The sequence below is a fragment of the Zalophus californianus genome, chromosome 16 (genome assembly GCF_009762305.2).
Source record: "Zalophus californianus isolate mZalCal1 chromosome 16, mZalCal1.pri.v2, whole genome shotgun sequence".
Lineage (NCBI taxonomy): Eukaryota > Metazoa > Chordata > Mammalia > Carnivora > Otariidae > Zalophus > Zalophus californianus.
The window spans coordinates 148,819-168,108 of NC_045610.1; the positions used below are offsets into that span (position 1 = coordinate 148,819).

The 19,290-nt window shown below is 46.4% G+C and overlaps 1 protein-coding gene across 3 annotated transcripts in view; it reads right to left on the reverse strand.

Moving 5' to 3' along the window:
• The window catches only part of ZZEF1 (zinc finger ZZ-type and EF-hand domain containing 1), a 100,740-nt gene that overhangs the window by 77,352 nt on the left and 4,098 nt on the right, over nucleotides 1-19,290 (reverse strand). For all 3 annotated transcript variants that reach the window (XR_003525159.2, XM_027624833.2, XM_027624832.2), the window contains exons 2-6: nucleotides 9,345-9,489; nucleotides 6,295-6,489; nucleotides 4,761-4,932; nucleotides 3,546-3,745; nucleotides 1,959-2,169 (exon numbers count right to left, since the gene is read on the reverse strand). Coding sequence is in view for 2 of the 3 variants with exons in the window: in XM_027624833.2 (XP_027480634.2) it covers nucleotides 1,959-2,169; nucleotides 3,546-3,745; nucleotides 4,761-4,932; nucleotides 6,295-6,489; nucleotides 9,345-9,489 (923 nt within the window). In the remaining variant the exon portion in view is untranslated. The remainder of the gene's footprint in view (nucleotides 1-1,958; nucleotides 2,170-3,545; nucleotides 3,746-4,760; nucleotides 4,933-6,294; nucleotides 6,490-9,344; nucleotides 9,490-19,290) is intronic.

The following is a 19,290-nucleotide window of genomic DNA, read 5'->3' on the forward strand; positions in this document are numbered from 1 at the left end:
GCACAAGGACGGTCAGAGCAACAGCCCTGCAGAAGGTGCTGGAGCAGGAGTCAGGAAGGAGGGTGTCCAGGCAAGGGCAGGGGAGACGGGAGACGGGTTGTATATGGAGGACTCAGTAAGTAAGTAAATACAGTGGGGAGGAAGGGCAGCAGTTTTCTCGTTACCCGAGAAGGGGGGGGTGCAAACACAGAGGAAACCAGAGTGTACACCGGAGTGCTGGATTAGAAGTGGGGGTGTCGGTGCGGACTCTCGAGTTCTCAGCACTACAGATGCAGACGTGACTACGGGTGTGAGTGTGTGTAACGTGTACACACACACGTGTACTATTTATGCACAAACGTGTATTTCCTAGTGGGGCCCGCTGACAGGGCCTGAGAGAAGCAATGAGCTCGTCTGTTTAGTCTCCACTAAAAGGGATGATGACCCCTCAGAAACAGTGGCTGATTCCAGGACTGAGGCAGGGAGCAATCGAGACAGGCCTGGAATAGTCCGCTGTTCTAGAAAGTAAGGAAGTGTTTCAAGTTGCTGAGGACACGTCAAAAGGACACATGAATCACACCAAGGGGGTTCCCATTGGCCAAATCTGGGCCAGTCTACACATCAACACTGTGATGTTATAAGCCAGCAACTAACACAGGAGTCACGAGTCCATACCAATATAAAGTTTGAGGAAGGATGGGACATTTACAGTCTCAAAGCACCTCCTCACAAAATACTTACTAATTACCAACACAAAAAAATCCCTTTACAATGGAAAAATTTGGCAGACGCCCCTCCCTTCAAGGGATCAAAGTTAACGTGAGCGGGACTAGTAAGTGGACACTAAAGTTGTGTGACACCTGATAGGATGCAATGAGAACACACCATCACTTCTCTGATACTCCTGCTAAAGACACAAAACCTAAACTGAATCATTATGAAACATCAGGTGAACCAAAACTGAACGACACTCCTGGAAATAACCAACCAATAATTTTCAAAAGTGTCAAAGTCAGAACGTCCAGGAAAGACTGAGGAACTGGTCCACACCAGGGGAGACTAAGGAGACGTGACAAACGCCAAGTGTGGCCTGGGTCCTTTTGCTACACGGGACGTCACTGGGAGAGCTAGCAGGACCCGAATGGGACCTGAGGACCAGATGACAGCACCGTGCATCACTGGGAACTTCCTGGTCCCGTTGGTGGCAGTGAACCTTCTTGCTGACAAGAAACACACACTCGTGTACTCAGGGACAATGGGGCACCGGGTTTGCAGATTACTCTCAAATGGCTCAGAAGGAAATAAAGTTGTTTGTGCTGTACGTGCGATCTTTCTCTAAGTTTCTAATTGATTTTTAAACAGGAAGCAAGACAGGAGTACAGCCAAATATGACTTCACATCTGGCACTGCCCGCAGCGCTACTGGCTGAAAAGCTCCATGCTCAGAAGATGTCAGAGAACCGCTATTAGTAACTTAAATCCAGGACTAGAACCTCCTAGCTTCTAAGGCTCTATGTCACTACTCCCCACTTCATCTGTTACCACTGGGTCTTCCTGCCCTACAAGTTTTTTGTTTTTTTTTTTAATTTTTAGCTTTTTAAATTTAAATTCACACAGGCGCATCCCTGCCCAGCCCAGTGACTTGCCGCGGGGAGTGTCACAGAGCCCTCGTCTGTGACACGGGGATAAGGTTTACGTGTATGCTGCACAACAGGAGGAGGTAAATAATGCGCAGCATCTGAAGGTGCTGTATCTGATACAAAGTGATCTGTGAATGTGAGCAACTGTTCCCCCATGGGTGAGGAACACAACAGTGTGCGTGACCCGTCCCCGCCCCCGCCCCCAGACTGGAGCCAAAAGCGCAGACAGGAAACACCAGGGCACCCAGGGCTGAGCCACTGAGTGTCAGGGACGTGCTCTGCAGGGGGAGGGGGCAAGAGGGGCACCTGCATGGGCGGGGAGGCAGAGAGGGTGACTTACTGCGTGTTGTGTAGCACTGTCTGGACAAAGGCGGGGTTTGTCTCCATGGACGCCGTCACCAGAGAGGTTAGCAGAGACCAGTACCAGATTGCAGAAGCATCTGACACCGAGACCCCAGACTTCTTAACTCTCTGAAAGCCAACAGCCCTCAGACCATGAATCCTAGTGTCACATCCATCGCTAAGACAACGTTTTATGTTAATCTGGACATCTGTCAAGCGCAAACAACAAATTCAGTATTGGATTAACTTCTTCAGTTCAGCAAATACTAGGCTCCCAACTAAAAGCAAAATAGTAATTCACATTTTGAAAAGAAAATTCTGAAATATACTTTGATGCCAGAAATAAATAATGTGTACAATGGAGCTGGCATATAATAAACTTGTCAGAAAAGCATCGACCAAACTACGGAGTCATAGGACTACTGTGTAAATTTAAGGGTGGCTTAACCCTTTCCATCACAAAGTTTCTTAGGAATTTATGCATCTTGAAAATTAACACAAAGGCCATTTTTTTAGATCCTGATTAAATAAGTAAGAAAATTTCTAGAATTTTTGCTGGGGTTCTGAAATTTTGACTTAAAAAGCTGCTGCCTCACAGCAGTTGTTAGAATTTATGTTTAGTAATCAAGTCCAAATAGATGACAACACAGGCATGACCCCCTTTTAAGAGCTGTCGCAATCCCTTGTTTGGGCTGGAGAGGAGGAGGTGGTAAGCTGAAGAGGACACAGCTGAGAGAAAGGAGCGTCTACTCCAGGAGCTTAGCTACCGCTTTGCCCAGGCACGAGACACAAAGACTCTACCTCCCTAGGCCTCAGTTCCTCTGAGCAAAGTAAGGACACTTCTTTTGGCCCAGGAAAGCATTAGGAGAAATGAGACAAAACATGAAGCATCCCGGCTCCCTGAATGAAAAAAGCCTGGAAAGAAATCACAGAATTGTGATTATTTCCAAAATGCTAGGTGTGAAGCAAGGTCATAATAGTATAAAAATGGAAACAACGTACATGTCCAGGAATAAAGGGCTGGTTACAATTAAGGCACGTTCTTACATCGCTAAATAAAGGTGTGCAAGAACACATGGTCTGCAATATGCTAAAACATTTTACACAACAGCATGGAAAGAATATTGCCATTTTGTAAATACGTATACAAATATATTACATTTTGTGAATACATATGCACAACGCTATGTTTTAACCCGTGTGCGCGCACGCACGCGCACACACACACACACACACACACACACACACACAGTAAAGATCTGGAAGGATCCACACTAACATATTCATAGTGACAATCCCTTGGGTAGTGGGATTTTGAGTAATTTCTGTTTATCTATATTTTTCTAATTTTCTAATAAGGAAACAAGAATAAAATATTATTTGTTAAAAAGGGCTCCTATAACTTTCTACAACACCACAGAGATGAAATAATGGCTACTCCCATGTGCATCATGAGAAGCAAATCCAACCTCCCAAGAAAATCCGACAGTTTCTCCACTGTAGAGGTCCTCCCACTAAAAACGATCCCTTCTTCGCCCCTCCCACTCCCCAAATCAGAAGGCAAGCTGCCTCGTGGCTGACTCACAGAGCTGACTGATGTTGGCATTTTCCAGCAGTGTCACATAGCCAGTGACATTGCTGGGAATGTGCACATCGCGGACGTCCTGAAGATCGCTGGCACTTCTCCCCACAGCTACTGTCACCTGCTGCGGCATGTAGCTCTGGTCAGTGGCAGCCACCGCGATGGACAAGTGCCGAAGCACAACGTCTGGCTTCATTTTTAAGCTGGAAAACACAGGGAGCACAAACGACGAGTGTGTATATGGGGCGAAGCTGGCAGTGCCCACGAGTCCCATCTCCGCAGGCTTGAATTTGATTCCGTCAGACACTCTTTCCTAAAAGCAACCAACTGGAAAAGTCCTTATGACCTTCCTGTGTCTCTAAAATTCCTTTCAGTTCCAGGTTAATCTTACATTTCCTTTTAAGCTATCAGTACAGGCAGGAAAGTACAATATGAACACCCTAAAAAAACCGCTTGACCTGCAAGAAGCAAATTCTAAACCTCATCTGAAGAACTGAATATATTCCCTCATCTACAAGTTAGATGGCTAAAGGTCACATATACTCCCCATGAGAGAACAAGACAAATATTTCTGTTTCCACCAACTGAAATCGGCCCATTCTCTGAAGAGACAGGTGAAACTTTAGATGGCAGCTTCAGAACTTCTAGAAACACCAGCTTACTGCCGCCAACTCTACCCCAGGGTTCCTGCTCATCCCAACCCCTCCTCTTCTGCCAAACTGGCAAAGAGAGGTGCATACAGATTTTTTAATACACAGAAAGGATCTTAAAAAGTAAAATCACATCTGATATAAAAAAAGTACTTGCCCCTTGTGATGTTAATTTTCCTGAGAAACTAGTGGAAAAGATCTGAAATCATTACGATAAAATATCAGTCAAATACTCTTTCTCCCTTAAGTACCAAGTGCAGGAATTACCCACGTTCACGAATACACGACACAGGGAGCATGACTATCCACGTTCATGAATACACAACGCAGGCAAAATGACTACCTACGTTCATGAATACATGAAGCAGGCAGCATGATTTCATGTAATTCTTTTTACTTGATTCTTCAGACGTCTCCACAGATAGTCACTTCCAATAAGAAAACAACCAGGCAGTGAAGTAGAAAATATTCTAAACTTCAGAAGCTAATTTGTGACCACACTGATGAGGTAAGAGAAAGCAAGCAGGTCCTTTCCTGGGCTCTCACCAACCGCTGTTCTAGCACCCACCGAATCCAGTGTGAGCGGGCACTGCCATCTGACTGCCAGTAGGAGGACGTTTCCCCATTTGTCATCTTGTCGATGTCTGCCGGGTTGGAGGATGTTTCTATGTAAGCGTAGCACTTTGCTACTGACTTAAGTTTGTCCATCTCCGGGCTTCTGGTTAGATCTCCAGGACTTTCTGCAGGGAAAACCAGATTCTATCACATGACATCTCTTTCACAAAGGGAAATAAAGGGTCATTTAAAATATCTAACATAAATATGCTTGGTACTTTGGTCCTGGAAAAATAAGTATTCCTTAAAATCTCCTTCCAAAAAGCCCTTATAAAACAGAAATTGGCCAAGGGTTGCTCCACGAGTTCACTATAGTAAAATACTTAATTCATTGATATATTTGCAAAACCACACTAAGAGAAGAAAAGGGTATCTTACAGTTTCAATGGACATTTCTTTAAATATGTGTGAGACTTTGTAAGCCACTTGCATTTTTGAGAGCAGCCCCGTCCTACCCTCATCTAACTTTCTGCTGGGTCCCAAGCCTTCTCACCGGTTTGTATGTTACAGGACGTAGACCCACACACACGTAACAGGTGCTGTGTACCATGAGCTGGGCACTTCTCTCTCTGTTTTCTATGTACTAATTCAGTTCAGAGATGAGGAAACCAAGGCACAGAGAGTTAAGTAAGTGCCCAAGGTCAGAGTTAGTAAAAAATTCAGTTTGTCCTAACATGTTACAAAATATATTTTTGTTCCCTAGAATATCATTTGTCTTTTGACTCTGCTTCTATTTTCTGCTATACAGACCTTTCAGTTTGCATAAAGTCTAATTTATGAATCCGATAGTGTCTGAGTCTCACATCTTGCTTAGCGAGGTCCCTGTGCCAAGAGCTGTGCAGAGTGGGACTACTCTCTTCTAGCACTTCAGTTTCTTTACAGCTGAACTTTTCGATCCACCTGAAATTTGTTTCAGTGAATGGAATGGGTTAAGAATCTGGTTTTATTTTTTTCTCCAAATGGCTGGCCAGTTGCCCTGACCTCACTTGTTGACTAATTCGCCTTTCCATCCATTTGTAATGCTGACTCTATCTGGTACTATGTTCCCACATGCACTTGAGTCTGTTTCTGGACTCAGTACTATATTCCATGGACCTGAGTGAGTCCACACTGTGTGTGGTGGCTTTCCTCCTTGACTCAACTACTACTCACAGAGTAGGCAGAGTTCCGAGTGCTAAGGATAATGACACAAACAAGGCAGACAAAACGGAGAGAAATAATGTTACAATTTCAAATAATAAGCGCCATTTAGAACATTAAACCTACAAAGGTGATGATGACCAGAAGAGGGGAATGATGGGGAATGGGGGCGTTAATTAGATAGAGTAATGAGACCTGAATGACGAGAAGCCAGTTGTGGGAAGGAAGGAAGGTGGGAAGGGGGGAAAGCAGGCAGGCTGGCTTACAGAGATGAAAACAGGGAGAAGGGCTGGCTCCTACGGCATGTGGAACGTGTTGAGGAGCTCCCACCACATGAGTACACGTACCCTTTTCTCTCTGGAGCAGCTGATCCAAGGACTCCTTCAGAACGGAAGCCCTCATGGAGCACACATTCCCACAGTGGTCCAGCATGGGGCAGGGGACAGCCGTGCCGGAGAGCCGGTTGCGGTGCAGGAAGCGCAGGATCAGGGATGCGTGCACACCCAGGCCCTCCTTGGACTCTGAAAAGATGTCTATGAAACCTAGGCAGACAAAACCCATTTTTGTTTTTTAGGAACCCACCACAATAGTGTTCCCACACCCCCTGCCTGGTGGCCTCTCTGAATTGGCTGAATTAAAAGCAGCCATTAAGAATCTTCATTGAGGGCGCCTGGGTGGCTCAGTCGTTGAGCGTCTGCCTTAGGCTCAGGTCATGACCCCGGGGTCCTGGGATCGAGCCCCACATTGGGCTCCCCTCGCGAAGCCTGCTTCTCCCTCTCCCACTCCCCCTGCTTGTGTTCCCTCTCTCTCTGTTGAAAAATAAAATCTTTAAAAAAAAATAATCTTCATTGATATTTTCAGCTTTTTTTTTTTTTAAGATTTTATTTATTTATTTCACAGAGAGAAGGAGACAGCGAGAGAGGGAACACAAGCAGGGGGAGTGAGAGAGGGAGAAGCAGACTCGCCACCGAGCAGGGAGCCCGATGTGGGGCTCGATCCCAGGACCCCGGGATCATGACCTGAGCCGAAGGCAGACGCTTAATGACTGAGCCACCCAGGCGCCCCAGTATTTTCAGCTTTAATCATTTAAAAATCTAAACAAGTTTTAAGAAATGAACCAGTGGCTGGAGTGCCTGGGTTGACCTCAGGGTCATGAGTTCAAGCCCCACATTGGGCTCCATGCTGGGCATGGAGCCTACTTTAAAAAAAAAAAAAAAAAAAAGACAAGAAAAGAAATGAGAAATGAACCAGTGGTAACCTCAATTTAAACATTAATTTTGGGGCACCTGGCTGGCTCAGTTGGTGGAGCATGAGCCTCTTGATCTTAGGGTTGTGAGTTTGAGCCCCATACAATGCATATGCCTGGAACCAAGGTACCCACAACCCAGTGTGAAGAAGGGAGAGGATAAATGCAGCAGCTCCTCCTGGAGCTCAGATATACTTGTAGATTTGGGGGAATTTCTTTTCTGTTTGCGTTCTAATGAATCACGACAGACATAAGGAACAGTGCCCACAGTGTAAGCGCACTGCCTGATGAGCTTTCACAAACGGAACACCCCATCTAAGCAGCACCTGGAACAAGGCTCCAGAAGTCTTAGGAGAAATTACTTTAAGTGTAAAACAGGTTATATCTGAGAATGAGACTTCGCATTGATTTTCAAGATAGAACATGAGGCTAAGGAGAAACTGTGTGTTGGAAGCACCCCATTTTGATGACGCCCCCCGGCCCCCAGACAAACCCTGGAGACACCGGTTCAATTCCCCCAAGACTCAAAAGTCCGTGCCACCCCTCACCATCCTCGTACAGTTTTTCTTCCGTTGGCGGACCCCACAGCAGCACCACCCTGACGTGAGGACGCGGCTGATGGCGAACCCATGTGCTCAGGATGCACGTGAGAACACAGATGGCCTCTTCTAATGGGAAGTCATACAAGTCTGGCAAACACTGAGCGCCAGCACGATAGGGTAAGAAAGGGACAAGTTCCAATCTCGGCTGGAAAGAGGGACGAGGAAACAAATCCCAGGAGCCAGGCTAGCCCAGCTTACCAAGGTTCAGGCTAGGACTGTAATAAAGCAGTATCTTTTAAACTGAGTGGTGATAGAGAATTTTGACAAGAACGTCCCAGTCACAACTCTGGTACATAAACACCTCAGGGTCCGAACCCCACGTTTTTCTCACCTAATCTCCCCAGAGCAACAATGCAGTAAGTATTATCTTGGGTGGGTTCCCTGATCTCCACCCCATCCCTCCCCTCCCAAACATCTGTTTGAGTTGTCCACATAAAGCTCCTGATGCTTCCCCTGTGCTGGTAGTGCAAAAGCGGGAGTAATACGTAAATGCATCAAGATATAATTTAGCTAAACATAATCCAAAGCATAATTTTAACTGCCGTGAGAGTAGGAAAAAGTTCACATGTCTGGACTGCTTACAACGCTCTATAAAGATGACATAATCAAAGACAACTTGAGGAAGAACGGAAATGTGCATTCTTCACTAATACACAAACATCATCCTACCCTAGCTCAGCACAGCCTCCGCATTAAGCCAGAGAGGTCAAGGGCAATCAAATTCACGTTTACGTATCTACCAAGTCTACCTGCCTCCACCGCTGTTCTTGCCAGGCTCTGTGCTAAGTAGTAGGACACTGAATGCATAGCAGGAAAGTTCTGAGATAAGCTGAGGCTAAAAGGGTGATATGCAAAGTTTTTTCCTTTCAAAAACTCAATTGTTTTCTCACTGGAAAAAAAGGAGGGTAATTTAACTTTGAATCTGTCTTCTGAGTCCCCAGAAGAAACCATACAGAAACACAAAGTTTGTTCATAGGTACAACGTAGAAGAAGTATTGTTTAATTTGTACCCTACTTATATTATTACTTAAATTTCTGAGTGATAGCTTTCTAATAAAACAAACAAAAAAACCCATTGGGTGCCTACCATATACCCAAAATGTGTTAAATGTGAGGACACAGCAGAAAGAAGAGGCCGCTATCCTCATGGAGCTCACAGTGTAGGAGTAAAGACAGACATTTACAGATAAGCGGGTAATTAATTAATTACAGTGGTGACATGAGGCAAAAGACAAATGCACGATGCTAAGAGAACCAGGAGCCAGGGACAGCTTCTTGAGAGAGTGAAATAAAGAGATCCACTAAGGAAGGTAGGCTCACAACAAAAGTTCATAAAAATGGCAGAACCGCTCAAGCATCACGGTACTGGGGACCCAAGGAGATGACTGCACGGACTGAGTCAGTTCCCGCGCTTAAATGAGACTCCTGGAGAAGCACATTTATCTCACGGGGCCCTCACCTTGCCTAATTACAACCCATAGGACAGCAAAGTTCATCCTGGCCCTACGCTAGCACTCTCTGGCCTTCAGCACTCAGGTGAGAGCCTTACCTGGGACAAGAGAACAGGCCTGCAGTTGTCTGATGATGTGGCTTAATTCCCCCTGGAGATTAGCTCCACTGGAATTCTTGAGGGCCTCCAACATGTTCTCAGCATCGACGGTACCATCGCCCTCTGCATCAAACTGGGCAAAGGCCTATAACATAAGAGATGCAATATAGTCACGTCTGTTCCAAATCTGACACTTTGTTGCTGCCGGTGCCCTGGGGTAGTTGAGCAAAGAGTCCATTTACATCACTCAGAGAACAATCAAAATTCAGGACAGTAACTCACTATGCTTTGCAGAGTGTGTGTATACAAGTATTACCTCATACACACACAATTTTGTCATCTCGTCTCTCTTTCAAGAGATTAATCCCCCTCTCCCAAATAATTTCAGGAAGCAAGCAGTACAACATTTTTCAGCAAGTTACAGAGAACCAGATAGAAAGCTAGAGTGGGAGACTTGGCTCAGAGTAGCATCTCAGGTTTAGCAGGGCTTTTCTTTTCAAACACGCTTTGGACACAAGACCTAACTGGATATTTATCCATGTCACCGCTCTGTTTTCACTAACCTTTAGCCATAGTCGAGCTTGCTCCCTGCCAGTATTGAGCCATCTGGGGAAGTGGGTACAGTGTGGGATTTGGTTTGAATCCTGCTCTGTCACTAACCGGCTATATGACTACCCACACATTCCTTTACCTCCAGAAGCCTTAGCTCCTTGATCTGAATGATGGAGCAAATATTACCAAACTCACAGGCTGCTGTCTGGACTAAGTGGCATCTGAACAGAGTCCAATACAATGAAAGCACATTAGAGTGCTTTTGAACCCGCGCCGGCACCCTCTCCTGCGTCCCTGACGCCAGCTCCTCCCATGTTCTACAAGACTCTCCTCACCTGGCGACTGTCCTGTCTCCCCAGATCTCAGTCCCTCCCCGATCAGTGGCTTCTCTCTTCCTGCTGATTCACTCACTCACAGGCATCCCTCACCATGAAGTTCTTCAGGAGTCTCCCAACTTCTTTCCTAAGTAACCCTCTCTCTCCCTTAAAACTCCTGCCTTTTCCTTATTTCCCTCCTTTGTGGAATATGGAGATGTCCCACTGAGGCTTCATGACTGACACGAGTACCCCGATTTCCACCACAGACCTCTAAACACAGTGTTTAAAAGGAACAGAGCAAATTCCTACACTCAGGTCCAAAACCCATGGGCATAAATGTAGGCTGGGGGACAAGAGTTTGGAGCTACGTGTGAGGGAAAGACAAAGCCTTCTCTTCGCATTTCCTCAACCTGACAAGATTATCCAAAAAAAAAATGACAGGATCAAAGGCTACGCTACTCAAAGGATGATGTTCAAAAGGAGAGAAAATATCACCCTGTTCTTTTCTGATTAGACCCAGTCAGGAAGCCGCGTTGGGTCTGGAAGCTCCCCACCAGAAGGAAATGAAACGGAAGGGATCAGAGGAAAGAGATCGTGGGGGAGAGAAGACACTGCCCATGAGGATGGATGCAGAAGCACAGGCTTTCAGGGTGAAGAATGGCTGCCTGGGACGGGCTGTCACAAGAAGGGCCAGTGAAAACGAAGGTCATGAGACAGAAGTTAGAGGGAAAAAATTAAAAATAATTAATTAATTAATTTAAGAAAGACGTTAGGGCACCTGGGTGGCTCAGTCGGTGAAGCGTCTGCCTTCGGCTCAGGTCATGGTCCCAGGGTCCCGGGATCGAGCCCCGCATCGGGCTCCCTGCTCAGCGGGGAGTGTGCTTCTCCCTCTGCCCCTCCCCCTGCTTGTGCCTGTGCACATGCGTGTGCTCTCGCTCTCTCTCAAAAATAAATAAAATCTTAAAAAAAAGACAAAAATAAATAAATAAAATTAAAATTAAAAAGGACATTAGAGGGAAAAGCTCATTACGAAGATGGACTTGTCTGTTGCCAATGGGGCAGAAAGATGGATTAGGGACTCTGGGAAGGAACGCCCACCGCATCCGTTAAGGCTTCCGAGCAAGCTGGACCACCAGCCATCAAGAGTTTTCAAACAAATACGTTTACCTCTATTTCCTCCTGAAATCCCGCTAAGACAATATCATGAAGGGATTTTTTTTTCTAAGCACAAAAACAAAGAGAACATTATGTGATGCAACAGCAACAACATTTTGGAAGCTGGAAGGCTGGAAAGCAGACGATGCCCACTGCTGGCCACTCCTCCACAAGAAAGCGGAGCCCTGAGCTGGAGCTGTGCAAAGCAGAGACACAGACTGCTCCCCACTGCAGGACCCCAAAAGCCTTCTAAGGCCACGGGCGCCACCAAGGGTGGAGGTAATCGAGGAGGGGCCTATTTTAAAAAGCAGTTAGAAATGACTGGCTGTGATACTGACCTTCAGGAATTACTGGGCTATGGTTTTTTTGTTTTGAAGGGAAAGGGTGATAGTAGGGTTGTGTACTTTTTAAAGAGTTCTCATCTCTTAAAGATATTTGATGAAACTTTTATGGATGAGAAAAGTATTTGTGGGTGGAAAAGACTTGCTTCAAAACAATTTGGAGGAGAAAGCACGTGGGATCTAGAGGAAATAAAACCGGCCTCGAGTCGGTGGTTGTTGGGACCGGCGTGCGACAGAGGTCATTCTACACCGATCCCGGCTCTCCTCTGTTCAACAAACAAACAAACATAAGACACCCCCAGACAGAGGTCATTCTACACCGATCCCGGCTCTCCATCCAACAAACAAACATAAGACACCCCCAGACCCTCTCTCCGGTCAGAAGCCTGGGGAGTTGCTTCCCTCAGAGAAAGCAGCCCAGAGTCTCTGGACGAGGGAATATCAAGCACTAGAGCTTACAGGGTCAGGGTTAGAAGACGCACCCTTCCCCTCGGGCTCCCAGAATGCTAGCAGCCCGTCACACACCCTTCAGGCAAGAGACCGGGGCACCACACAAGCCCATGAGGACAGACCTGGAGACACCGACACTGGAGGGCTCCCCACGAAAGGGCCCAACCCGTTCACCTTACAGTGAGGCTCAGCGTCACCAGCCAGATGCATGGAGAGCCCACCTCTTTAGTCTCCCACTCTTTAATAGGAGGTTCCAGCCCAGGACAGCTGGACATTTGAGGAAAGACTTCATAGGAAACACAGAAATGGCAACTTGGAGAAAAGAAAGGAGGAGAAGAAAATGTCAAAATGATTATCATTAATATCTTCAGAGAAATATTTTAAAAGATATTTTGAATACCAGCTTACTGAGGTATAATTCACATATCACAAAACTCACCCTTTTAAAGTGTACAACCTAGGGCGCCTGGGTGGCTCAGTCGGTGAAGCGACTGCCTTCGGCTCAGGTCATGATCCTGGAGTCCCGGGATCGAGTCCCGCATCGGGCGCCCTGCTCAGCGGGGAGTCTGCTTCTCCCTCGGACCCTCCCCCCTCTCATGCTCGCTCTCTCTCTCTCTCATTCTCTCTCTCAAATAAATAACATCTTTAAAATAAATAAATAAATAAAGTGTACAACCTAGTGGGTTTTAGTATATTCAGAGTTGGGAAGCTGCCACCACCACCACCTAATAAAAAAGGACCCTGTATCGTCATGAAAGGCCAAGACACTATTACTGAAAACAGTGTATTCATTTTTTTTCAAGATTTTATTTGTTTATTTGAGAGAGAGAATGAGAGAGAGAGAGAGCACGAGAGGGAAGAGGGTCAGAGGGAGAAGCAGACTCCCCGCTGAGCAGGGAGCCCGACGTGGGACTCGATCCCGGGACTCCAGGATCATGACCCGAGCCGAAGGCAGTCGCTTAACCAACTGAGTCACCCAGGCGCCCCGTGTATTCAGAACATTTTTATAAGCTCTTGAAAGTTAAAAATACCACAGCAAAATGAAAATCTCAACAACAGATCTGGGAAGATAAATCTCAAAAGGCTGGAAGATAAATTGACTAAAGTGCCCAGAGACTAGAGCAAAAGACAAAGTGATGGAAACTAGGAAAGAGGAAAAGAAACGGGAGACCAGTCCTCCAGGAATCCAATATCCAAATACTACAAGTCCCAGAGAAGGAAACACAGAAACAGGAGGGAGAGAAATGACAATTCTTATGGTCCAAGATAATCTCCTCCAACTGAAGGACATGAGTTTTGAAACTGAAGAGGCTGAACACCCTCCGTGGTGAATAAAAGCACATCGTATTGAGATTTCATAACACAGAGAGGAAAGAGAAGTTCCTACTCCCAGGGAGAAGACGCAGTGTCCATGTCAGAGGTCAGGAATCAGAGGCTGATTCAGCAGTTTCACAGGGAGCTGGAATAGGAGCAGGGTCTTCAACATTCTGGGGGGACTCTCTCTCACCCAGAAGTTAATACACAGTCAAAATACCACCAACTTTGAGAGAGTGGAAAAAGACATTCTCACACATGCAAGGCTCTCAAAAAATAAACTAGTTAATGCTCCCTTATTCAGAAAGCTCCTAGAGGGTGCGGTCACCAGAAAACCGAATATGCCAAGAAAGGGGAAGAACGGGGTCCAACCTAGAGAGAAAATGAATCCCTGGTTGCTGGAGATGCCAACAACCTAAAGAACACCAGGTCCAGAATGAAGCAGATCAGAGGGCTCTTGAGAAGGTGAGTCTGATGCAACTCCAGTGTGGCTGAACACAGCCAATTGTGTTGCAAGAGATTCAGGCAAGTGGCAGAGAATCTGGGGTTAAATTAATGACAGAAGAACGTAAAATTGACCAGTTCTGACAGCAACAACTCTCTTCTCTGTGTAATGAATGGAAATGTGTCTCCCTAATGTCACCACCTGTGGGGCCCTTCAGAACACATCTGATCCCTCTGCCCCAAAACAGCCCACGGATCACTAAACATGGTGATCAACAGGCCCCGAGTCTCCCTCAGCCAGTTCTCTATCTGCTACGGCTTTAGTCTCATTCCCACGCTGGCTGTCCCGTCTGGGGCCCTCCAGTTGGACATAACCTCAGAGCAGGGCGTCTCAAGTCTCACTGTAAGAAATACATTTCGGGGGGCGCCTGGGTGGCTCAGTCGGTGAAGCATCTGCCTTCGGCTCAGGTCATGATCCCAAGGTCCTTGGCACCCCACATCAGGCTCCCCGCTCCACAGGAAGCCTGCTTCTCCCTCTGCCCCTCCCTCCCTGTTTGTGCTCTATCTCTGTCACTGTCTCTCTCAAATAAATAAAATCTTAAAAAAAAAAAAAAAAGGAAAGAAATACATTTCGGGGGCATGGCTCAGTTGGTGAAGCATCTGCCTTCGGCTCAGGTCATGACTCCAGGGTCCTGGGATCGAGCCCTGTGTCAGGCTCCCTGCTCCGCGGGGAGCCTGTTTCTCCCTCTCCCTCTGCCACTCCCCCTGCTTGTGACCTCTCTCAAATAAATAAAATAAAATAAAATAAAATAAAATAAAATAGAAATACATTTCTGTGATACTGATATAAAAGTCTCATGAAACAATGTAATGCTTTCTTATCAGATACAATGTACCCTAATCTTTTCTATTCCATTCTATTCTCTTTCATGTTTCACATGCAAATTAACACTCACCAGATTCCCAACAGTTGAAACTCTACAGCCTGGAACATGGGGCCCCAAACCCAACTGAATACAGTGGGTCTGGCACTAACCATGCAAAGTGAAGCAAGTCGACCTTCTCTCTAACACAGAGCAACGCCCCCTATTTCCAAGGAGCTAACTCCCATCTCCATGCAGACAGCAGCCTGGCCTGCTGTATCTTCCTCCTCTCCTGATTCAGGCCTCTTCCTATCACACCCACTTACGTGCTTTGCCATCCACACCATAACCATTCAGGCAGCACCCAAGTGCAGGGCCTCCGCATGAAGCACGTAAGAGATAAAAAGTGTAACACAGTCAGACTAAGGGGAAGTGTGGATGAAAGATGGTGTCAGATTCACCACTCCTCTGTGAGACCTGGGACAAGACTCTGGGCCCGAGTCTCAACCCCTCTTCCTGTCCAACCTTTCCTCATAGCCTGTTGGGAAGACTGAAGGTGTCACAAACAAGGCTATGCCTAGTAAACTGCAAAGAACTGTTATTACAATCTCATTAGAAGGCCATTATTGATTCACCTTGCAGACAAGAGAGAGAAGTAGACTGGTCGACTGCAGATTTCCATCCATTTGCCCCGGCCCAAGGGCAACATGGGACAACGCTCAGACCGTTCCTGCTTAACCTCCTTAACCACCTGTGGGATCAAGACCACGGTACACATGAGAATGTACCAAAATCCTCACAGACCAGAACGGGGGCACAGAGCAGCAGAACGCACGCATGGGGCTTCATACAAAGGCTGGACACTGGTTCAACCTGGGAGAAACAAGCTGCACAAGAGATGTGGAGCTGGTCCCAGCCCTGCCACTTGCTGGCTGAGGCTCACCTCTCCACTTACGGCCTCAGTTTACCCATCTGTGAGGTTGTGCTACATCTATGTCTAAGTGAAGTACTGAAAGGGCTGTCAGAAGACGGAGTAAACACTCCTAGTGCAGAGCTAGAGCAACAGAGAAGAACACCACTAAAAGCAGGAAGGGTGTGCCAGGCACTGTTCTAGGAGCTCTACATGCACTAACTCATTGAATCCTCATGCTAACTATACAAGGTAGCTACTATCACCATGTGCATCTTTTAGGAGAGACAGCTGAGATGCAGAGTGGTTGTGTGAGTTAATCACACAGCTTGAGGATGGCAGAACCAGGATTTTCCCACATGCAGTTTGACCCCAGAGCCCAAGTCTGAAACTCAGGCTAAAGGAGAACAGTGGAACAAGTAGACATACAAAATGGCAAGTTCACTGATATTGTTAACAGACTCACTACACAGCTGTCCAGGATGTTACAGAAGGGACTCCTTTATTGGGCAAGGGGAGGGGATAGGTTGCACGCAACGCTTACTAAGGTCCCCCCCAACTCAGACTCTAGATGAGGTGCCAAAGGAGTGCCATTCCCAAACTCTGCCACACTCTTTCACCCCAATTTATCTGCACACAATACACCTTTTTTTTTCTTTTTTTTTTAGAGCAAACACCCAAGCAGGGGGGGGAGGAGGGGCAGAGGGAGGAGGAGAGAGAGAATCCCAAGCAGACTGCACACTGAGCACAGAGCCCTTCACAGGGCTTGATCTCACAACCTCGCTGCAATCATGACCTGAGCTGAAATCAAGAGGCAGACGTTCAAACGACTGAGCCACCCAGGCACCCCTGTGCTATACCTTTCAACTCTATCCCTTCCTTCCTTTGCCTGGCAAATTCTTCCAGTCTCTCAAGCCCTGGTTTGGTGAAGCCTTTCCCAAACTCCATGCTACTGTTAAATGCTCCTCTGTGGTCCCTGAAAGTGAAAAGGGCTTAGGATGGAGCAAAGGGCTAAAGTGGGTAAAGGGAGCCAAGGACAAAATCCCCATATGTATGAGAAACTGTGAATGGGCTTGGCTGGCTAAAAAGCACCAGGAAATAAGAGTGGAAAGGTATACAGGCCTAAAGGTTAACCTAACATTTGATTCTAAAAGCAATGGGGAGCCATCGAAGTTTCTACAGTAAGACAGTACCTGATGAAGTGGTATTTTGAAATCAGGGCAAGGCAGAACAAAGCTGTGGCCTTTCCTCTAGAGCTCTTCTTCTCCAGAAGAAGCCAATACCATCACCCCCGACACAGCAAAGCACACAGGGTCAAAATAACCTCCAATTCACCCAGCATCTTTCTCTCCTACACTGCCTTGTCACCATCACTGGCCATCGCTTACTGAAGGCTTCCGTATGCCGGAGCAGTGCAGGCAGGTGGGCTGGGGGCCTCACAGCCAAACGGCAGGACAAAACCAGACGGTGCGCTCTAAATGCCAAACAGGCAACAAGAGCCTCAAGGGTGGGGCCAAAACAGAGTTATACAGAAGACACTGGAACCGTGCCACGAGAAATGTTTGGTCCTGACCAGGTGATGGTGCCAAGTCAGGGAATCTTGGAGAACTGAGAGAAACAAGGTCCACACACAGGACAAGGCAGGTGTCCCACTGACTAGGGCACAGGGCTCGAGCAGGGGAACAGAGGCAGATGAGGCCAGCCCGTGGGCTCTCACCCATTCTGAGCAATGTGTATTTGACTCTTCAGGCAATAGGGAGTCTCTGCAGGCTCTGAGCTGAGGACAAGTGATGTCTGTAACCGGCTTCATCTTTATCGCACAGACAGGAGTCTCTGACACTCTATGTCTTCAAAGGGTAGAGAATTACATTTGCATAATTCTATTTGCATAGTTCTTGGGCTCAGAGCCATTCTAAACTAGCTGATTAAAACTTTTGACCTGATAATGACAAATGGTATTTTTCCCTAAATTTCCTCTAAACCAAACTAAGATCCTTTTTAAGTTTTCACTAAAACTATATTTAACTGTTTCCCCAAACATCAAAAAATACCTTACTACTCCGAGGTTACAGACTGAATAGAAAGTACGAGGCTGGAGAATGATTCAGTCTGCTAACCCAACCTGAGGGCCGTGGGGGCAGCGCACTTACTGGCTGTGAGCCACAACCGCGCTGAGGCGGTTAGTAGGTGGACAATAATGGTCCTGCCCTCAGACTTTAGAGCCTAATGAACTTCACAAAGGAAGCACCAGCACTAGTGTGGCAAATCAGTAAAATAGGACCTATTTCTCTCAAATCCCCACCTGAAAGCCATCTGCCATCATCCTCTGTTCAGCACCTTTTCCTGCCCGACACACTACATAATTTTCTGGAAGCATAGCATACTGAGAGCACAAACACGGACTCTCTAATCTCTGGTGTCAAACAGGTATTTAATTTTAACTCTATTCCTCATCTGTATAAAAGTCAATTAGATACTGCTCCCTAGGACCAAACCAGAGTCCTTCCCCGTGGGCCACACCTATCACGAGAGAAGGTATGTCACTTGAAAATGATAAACCTTCAGACTTTGACTTATAGTACAACTCCAGCAACTTCTTCAGGGTACCACCTCCAACAACGAAGGTCAGGGGAACGTGAAGGCAAGACACCTGGGGGAACACAGACGGCAGTGCAGGTCTGGAGCCCAAGAACAGGCGTATAAAACTCGGAAACACTTGGCATTATAGTAATAATGTATACCAAAGGTAACCTGCTCTACTGTGCTGGGTCTCATAAAATGAAAGAAGGGGAAAAACTCATCATTTTAGTTGCTATAAAGACATTTTATTATCATTTCCCTTAAACCTTTAAACTTGAAGTATCACAATACATTTTCACAAGCTTACGTGTAAAATGAACTAAGACACAGAATTATCTACTTACTCAAACCAAAGGGCAGACCTATTTTAGAGCACAGAATCACATATATGGCTAATACTTATCTTCTTGCACATGTCCCCATATGATTACTCCACACTTACGGACAGGACAACCGCTGTGAGTTACCCCAATCAGCTTTTTCAAGCCTGGCTAAGCCTTCACATGCAGACAGACCTGCTCTCTTCAACTAAGAAGTGGTAACCAGAGGGAACGGAAAGTCACCAGATTTCAGTATCAGGCCAACCCCAGCTGTCCCTGTACCAAATCCAATAAGGGTGAATAGGCTTCAAGAAAAATACATGATGCTTTTTCTCAAATTTGAATTATTCTTGCTAGGTCTCCTTTAGCATGCAGGGAAAAATTAAAGAATTAAGACTAAAAAAAAAAAAAAAAATGATGAGACTAAAGAAAAATAATCCCAGAGAAACAGGTCCTTAGAGGAGGAAGGGTACAGGGCTTGGAGTCAGAAGACTCACACCAAGAGTGTTAGTACCAGAGTTTATTTTCCAATCTTACTTGAGTGAGTCCCTGAGCCCTACAGTGTCCTCAGTCTCCTCCTCAGTGTGGTGGCTGGGGTCTCCCACCAGCCTTGCACGGTTGGCCTAAATCACTAGACACCAGGTATGCGAACACACCGTAGAGAGTGAGGGGGGGAGCTATATACAGATGTGAAAGAAGA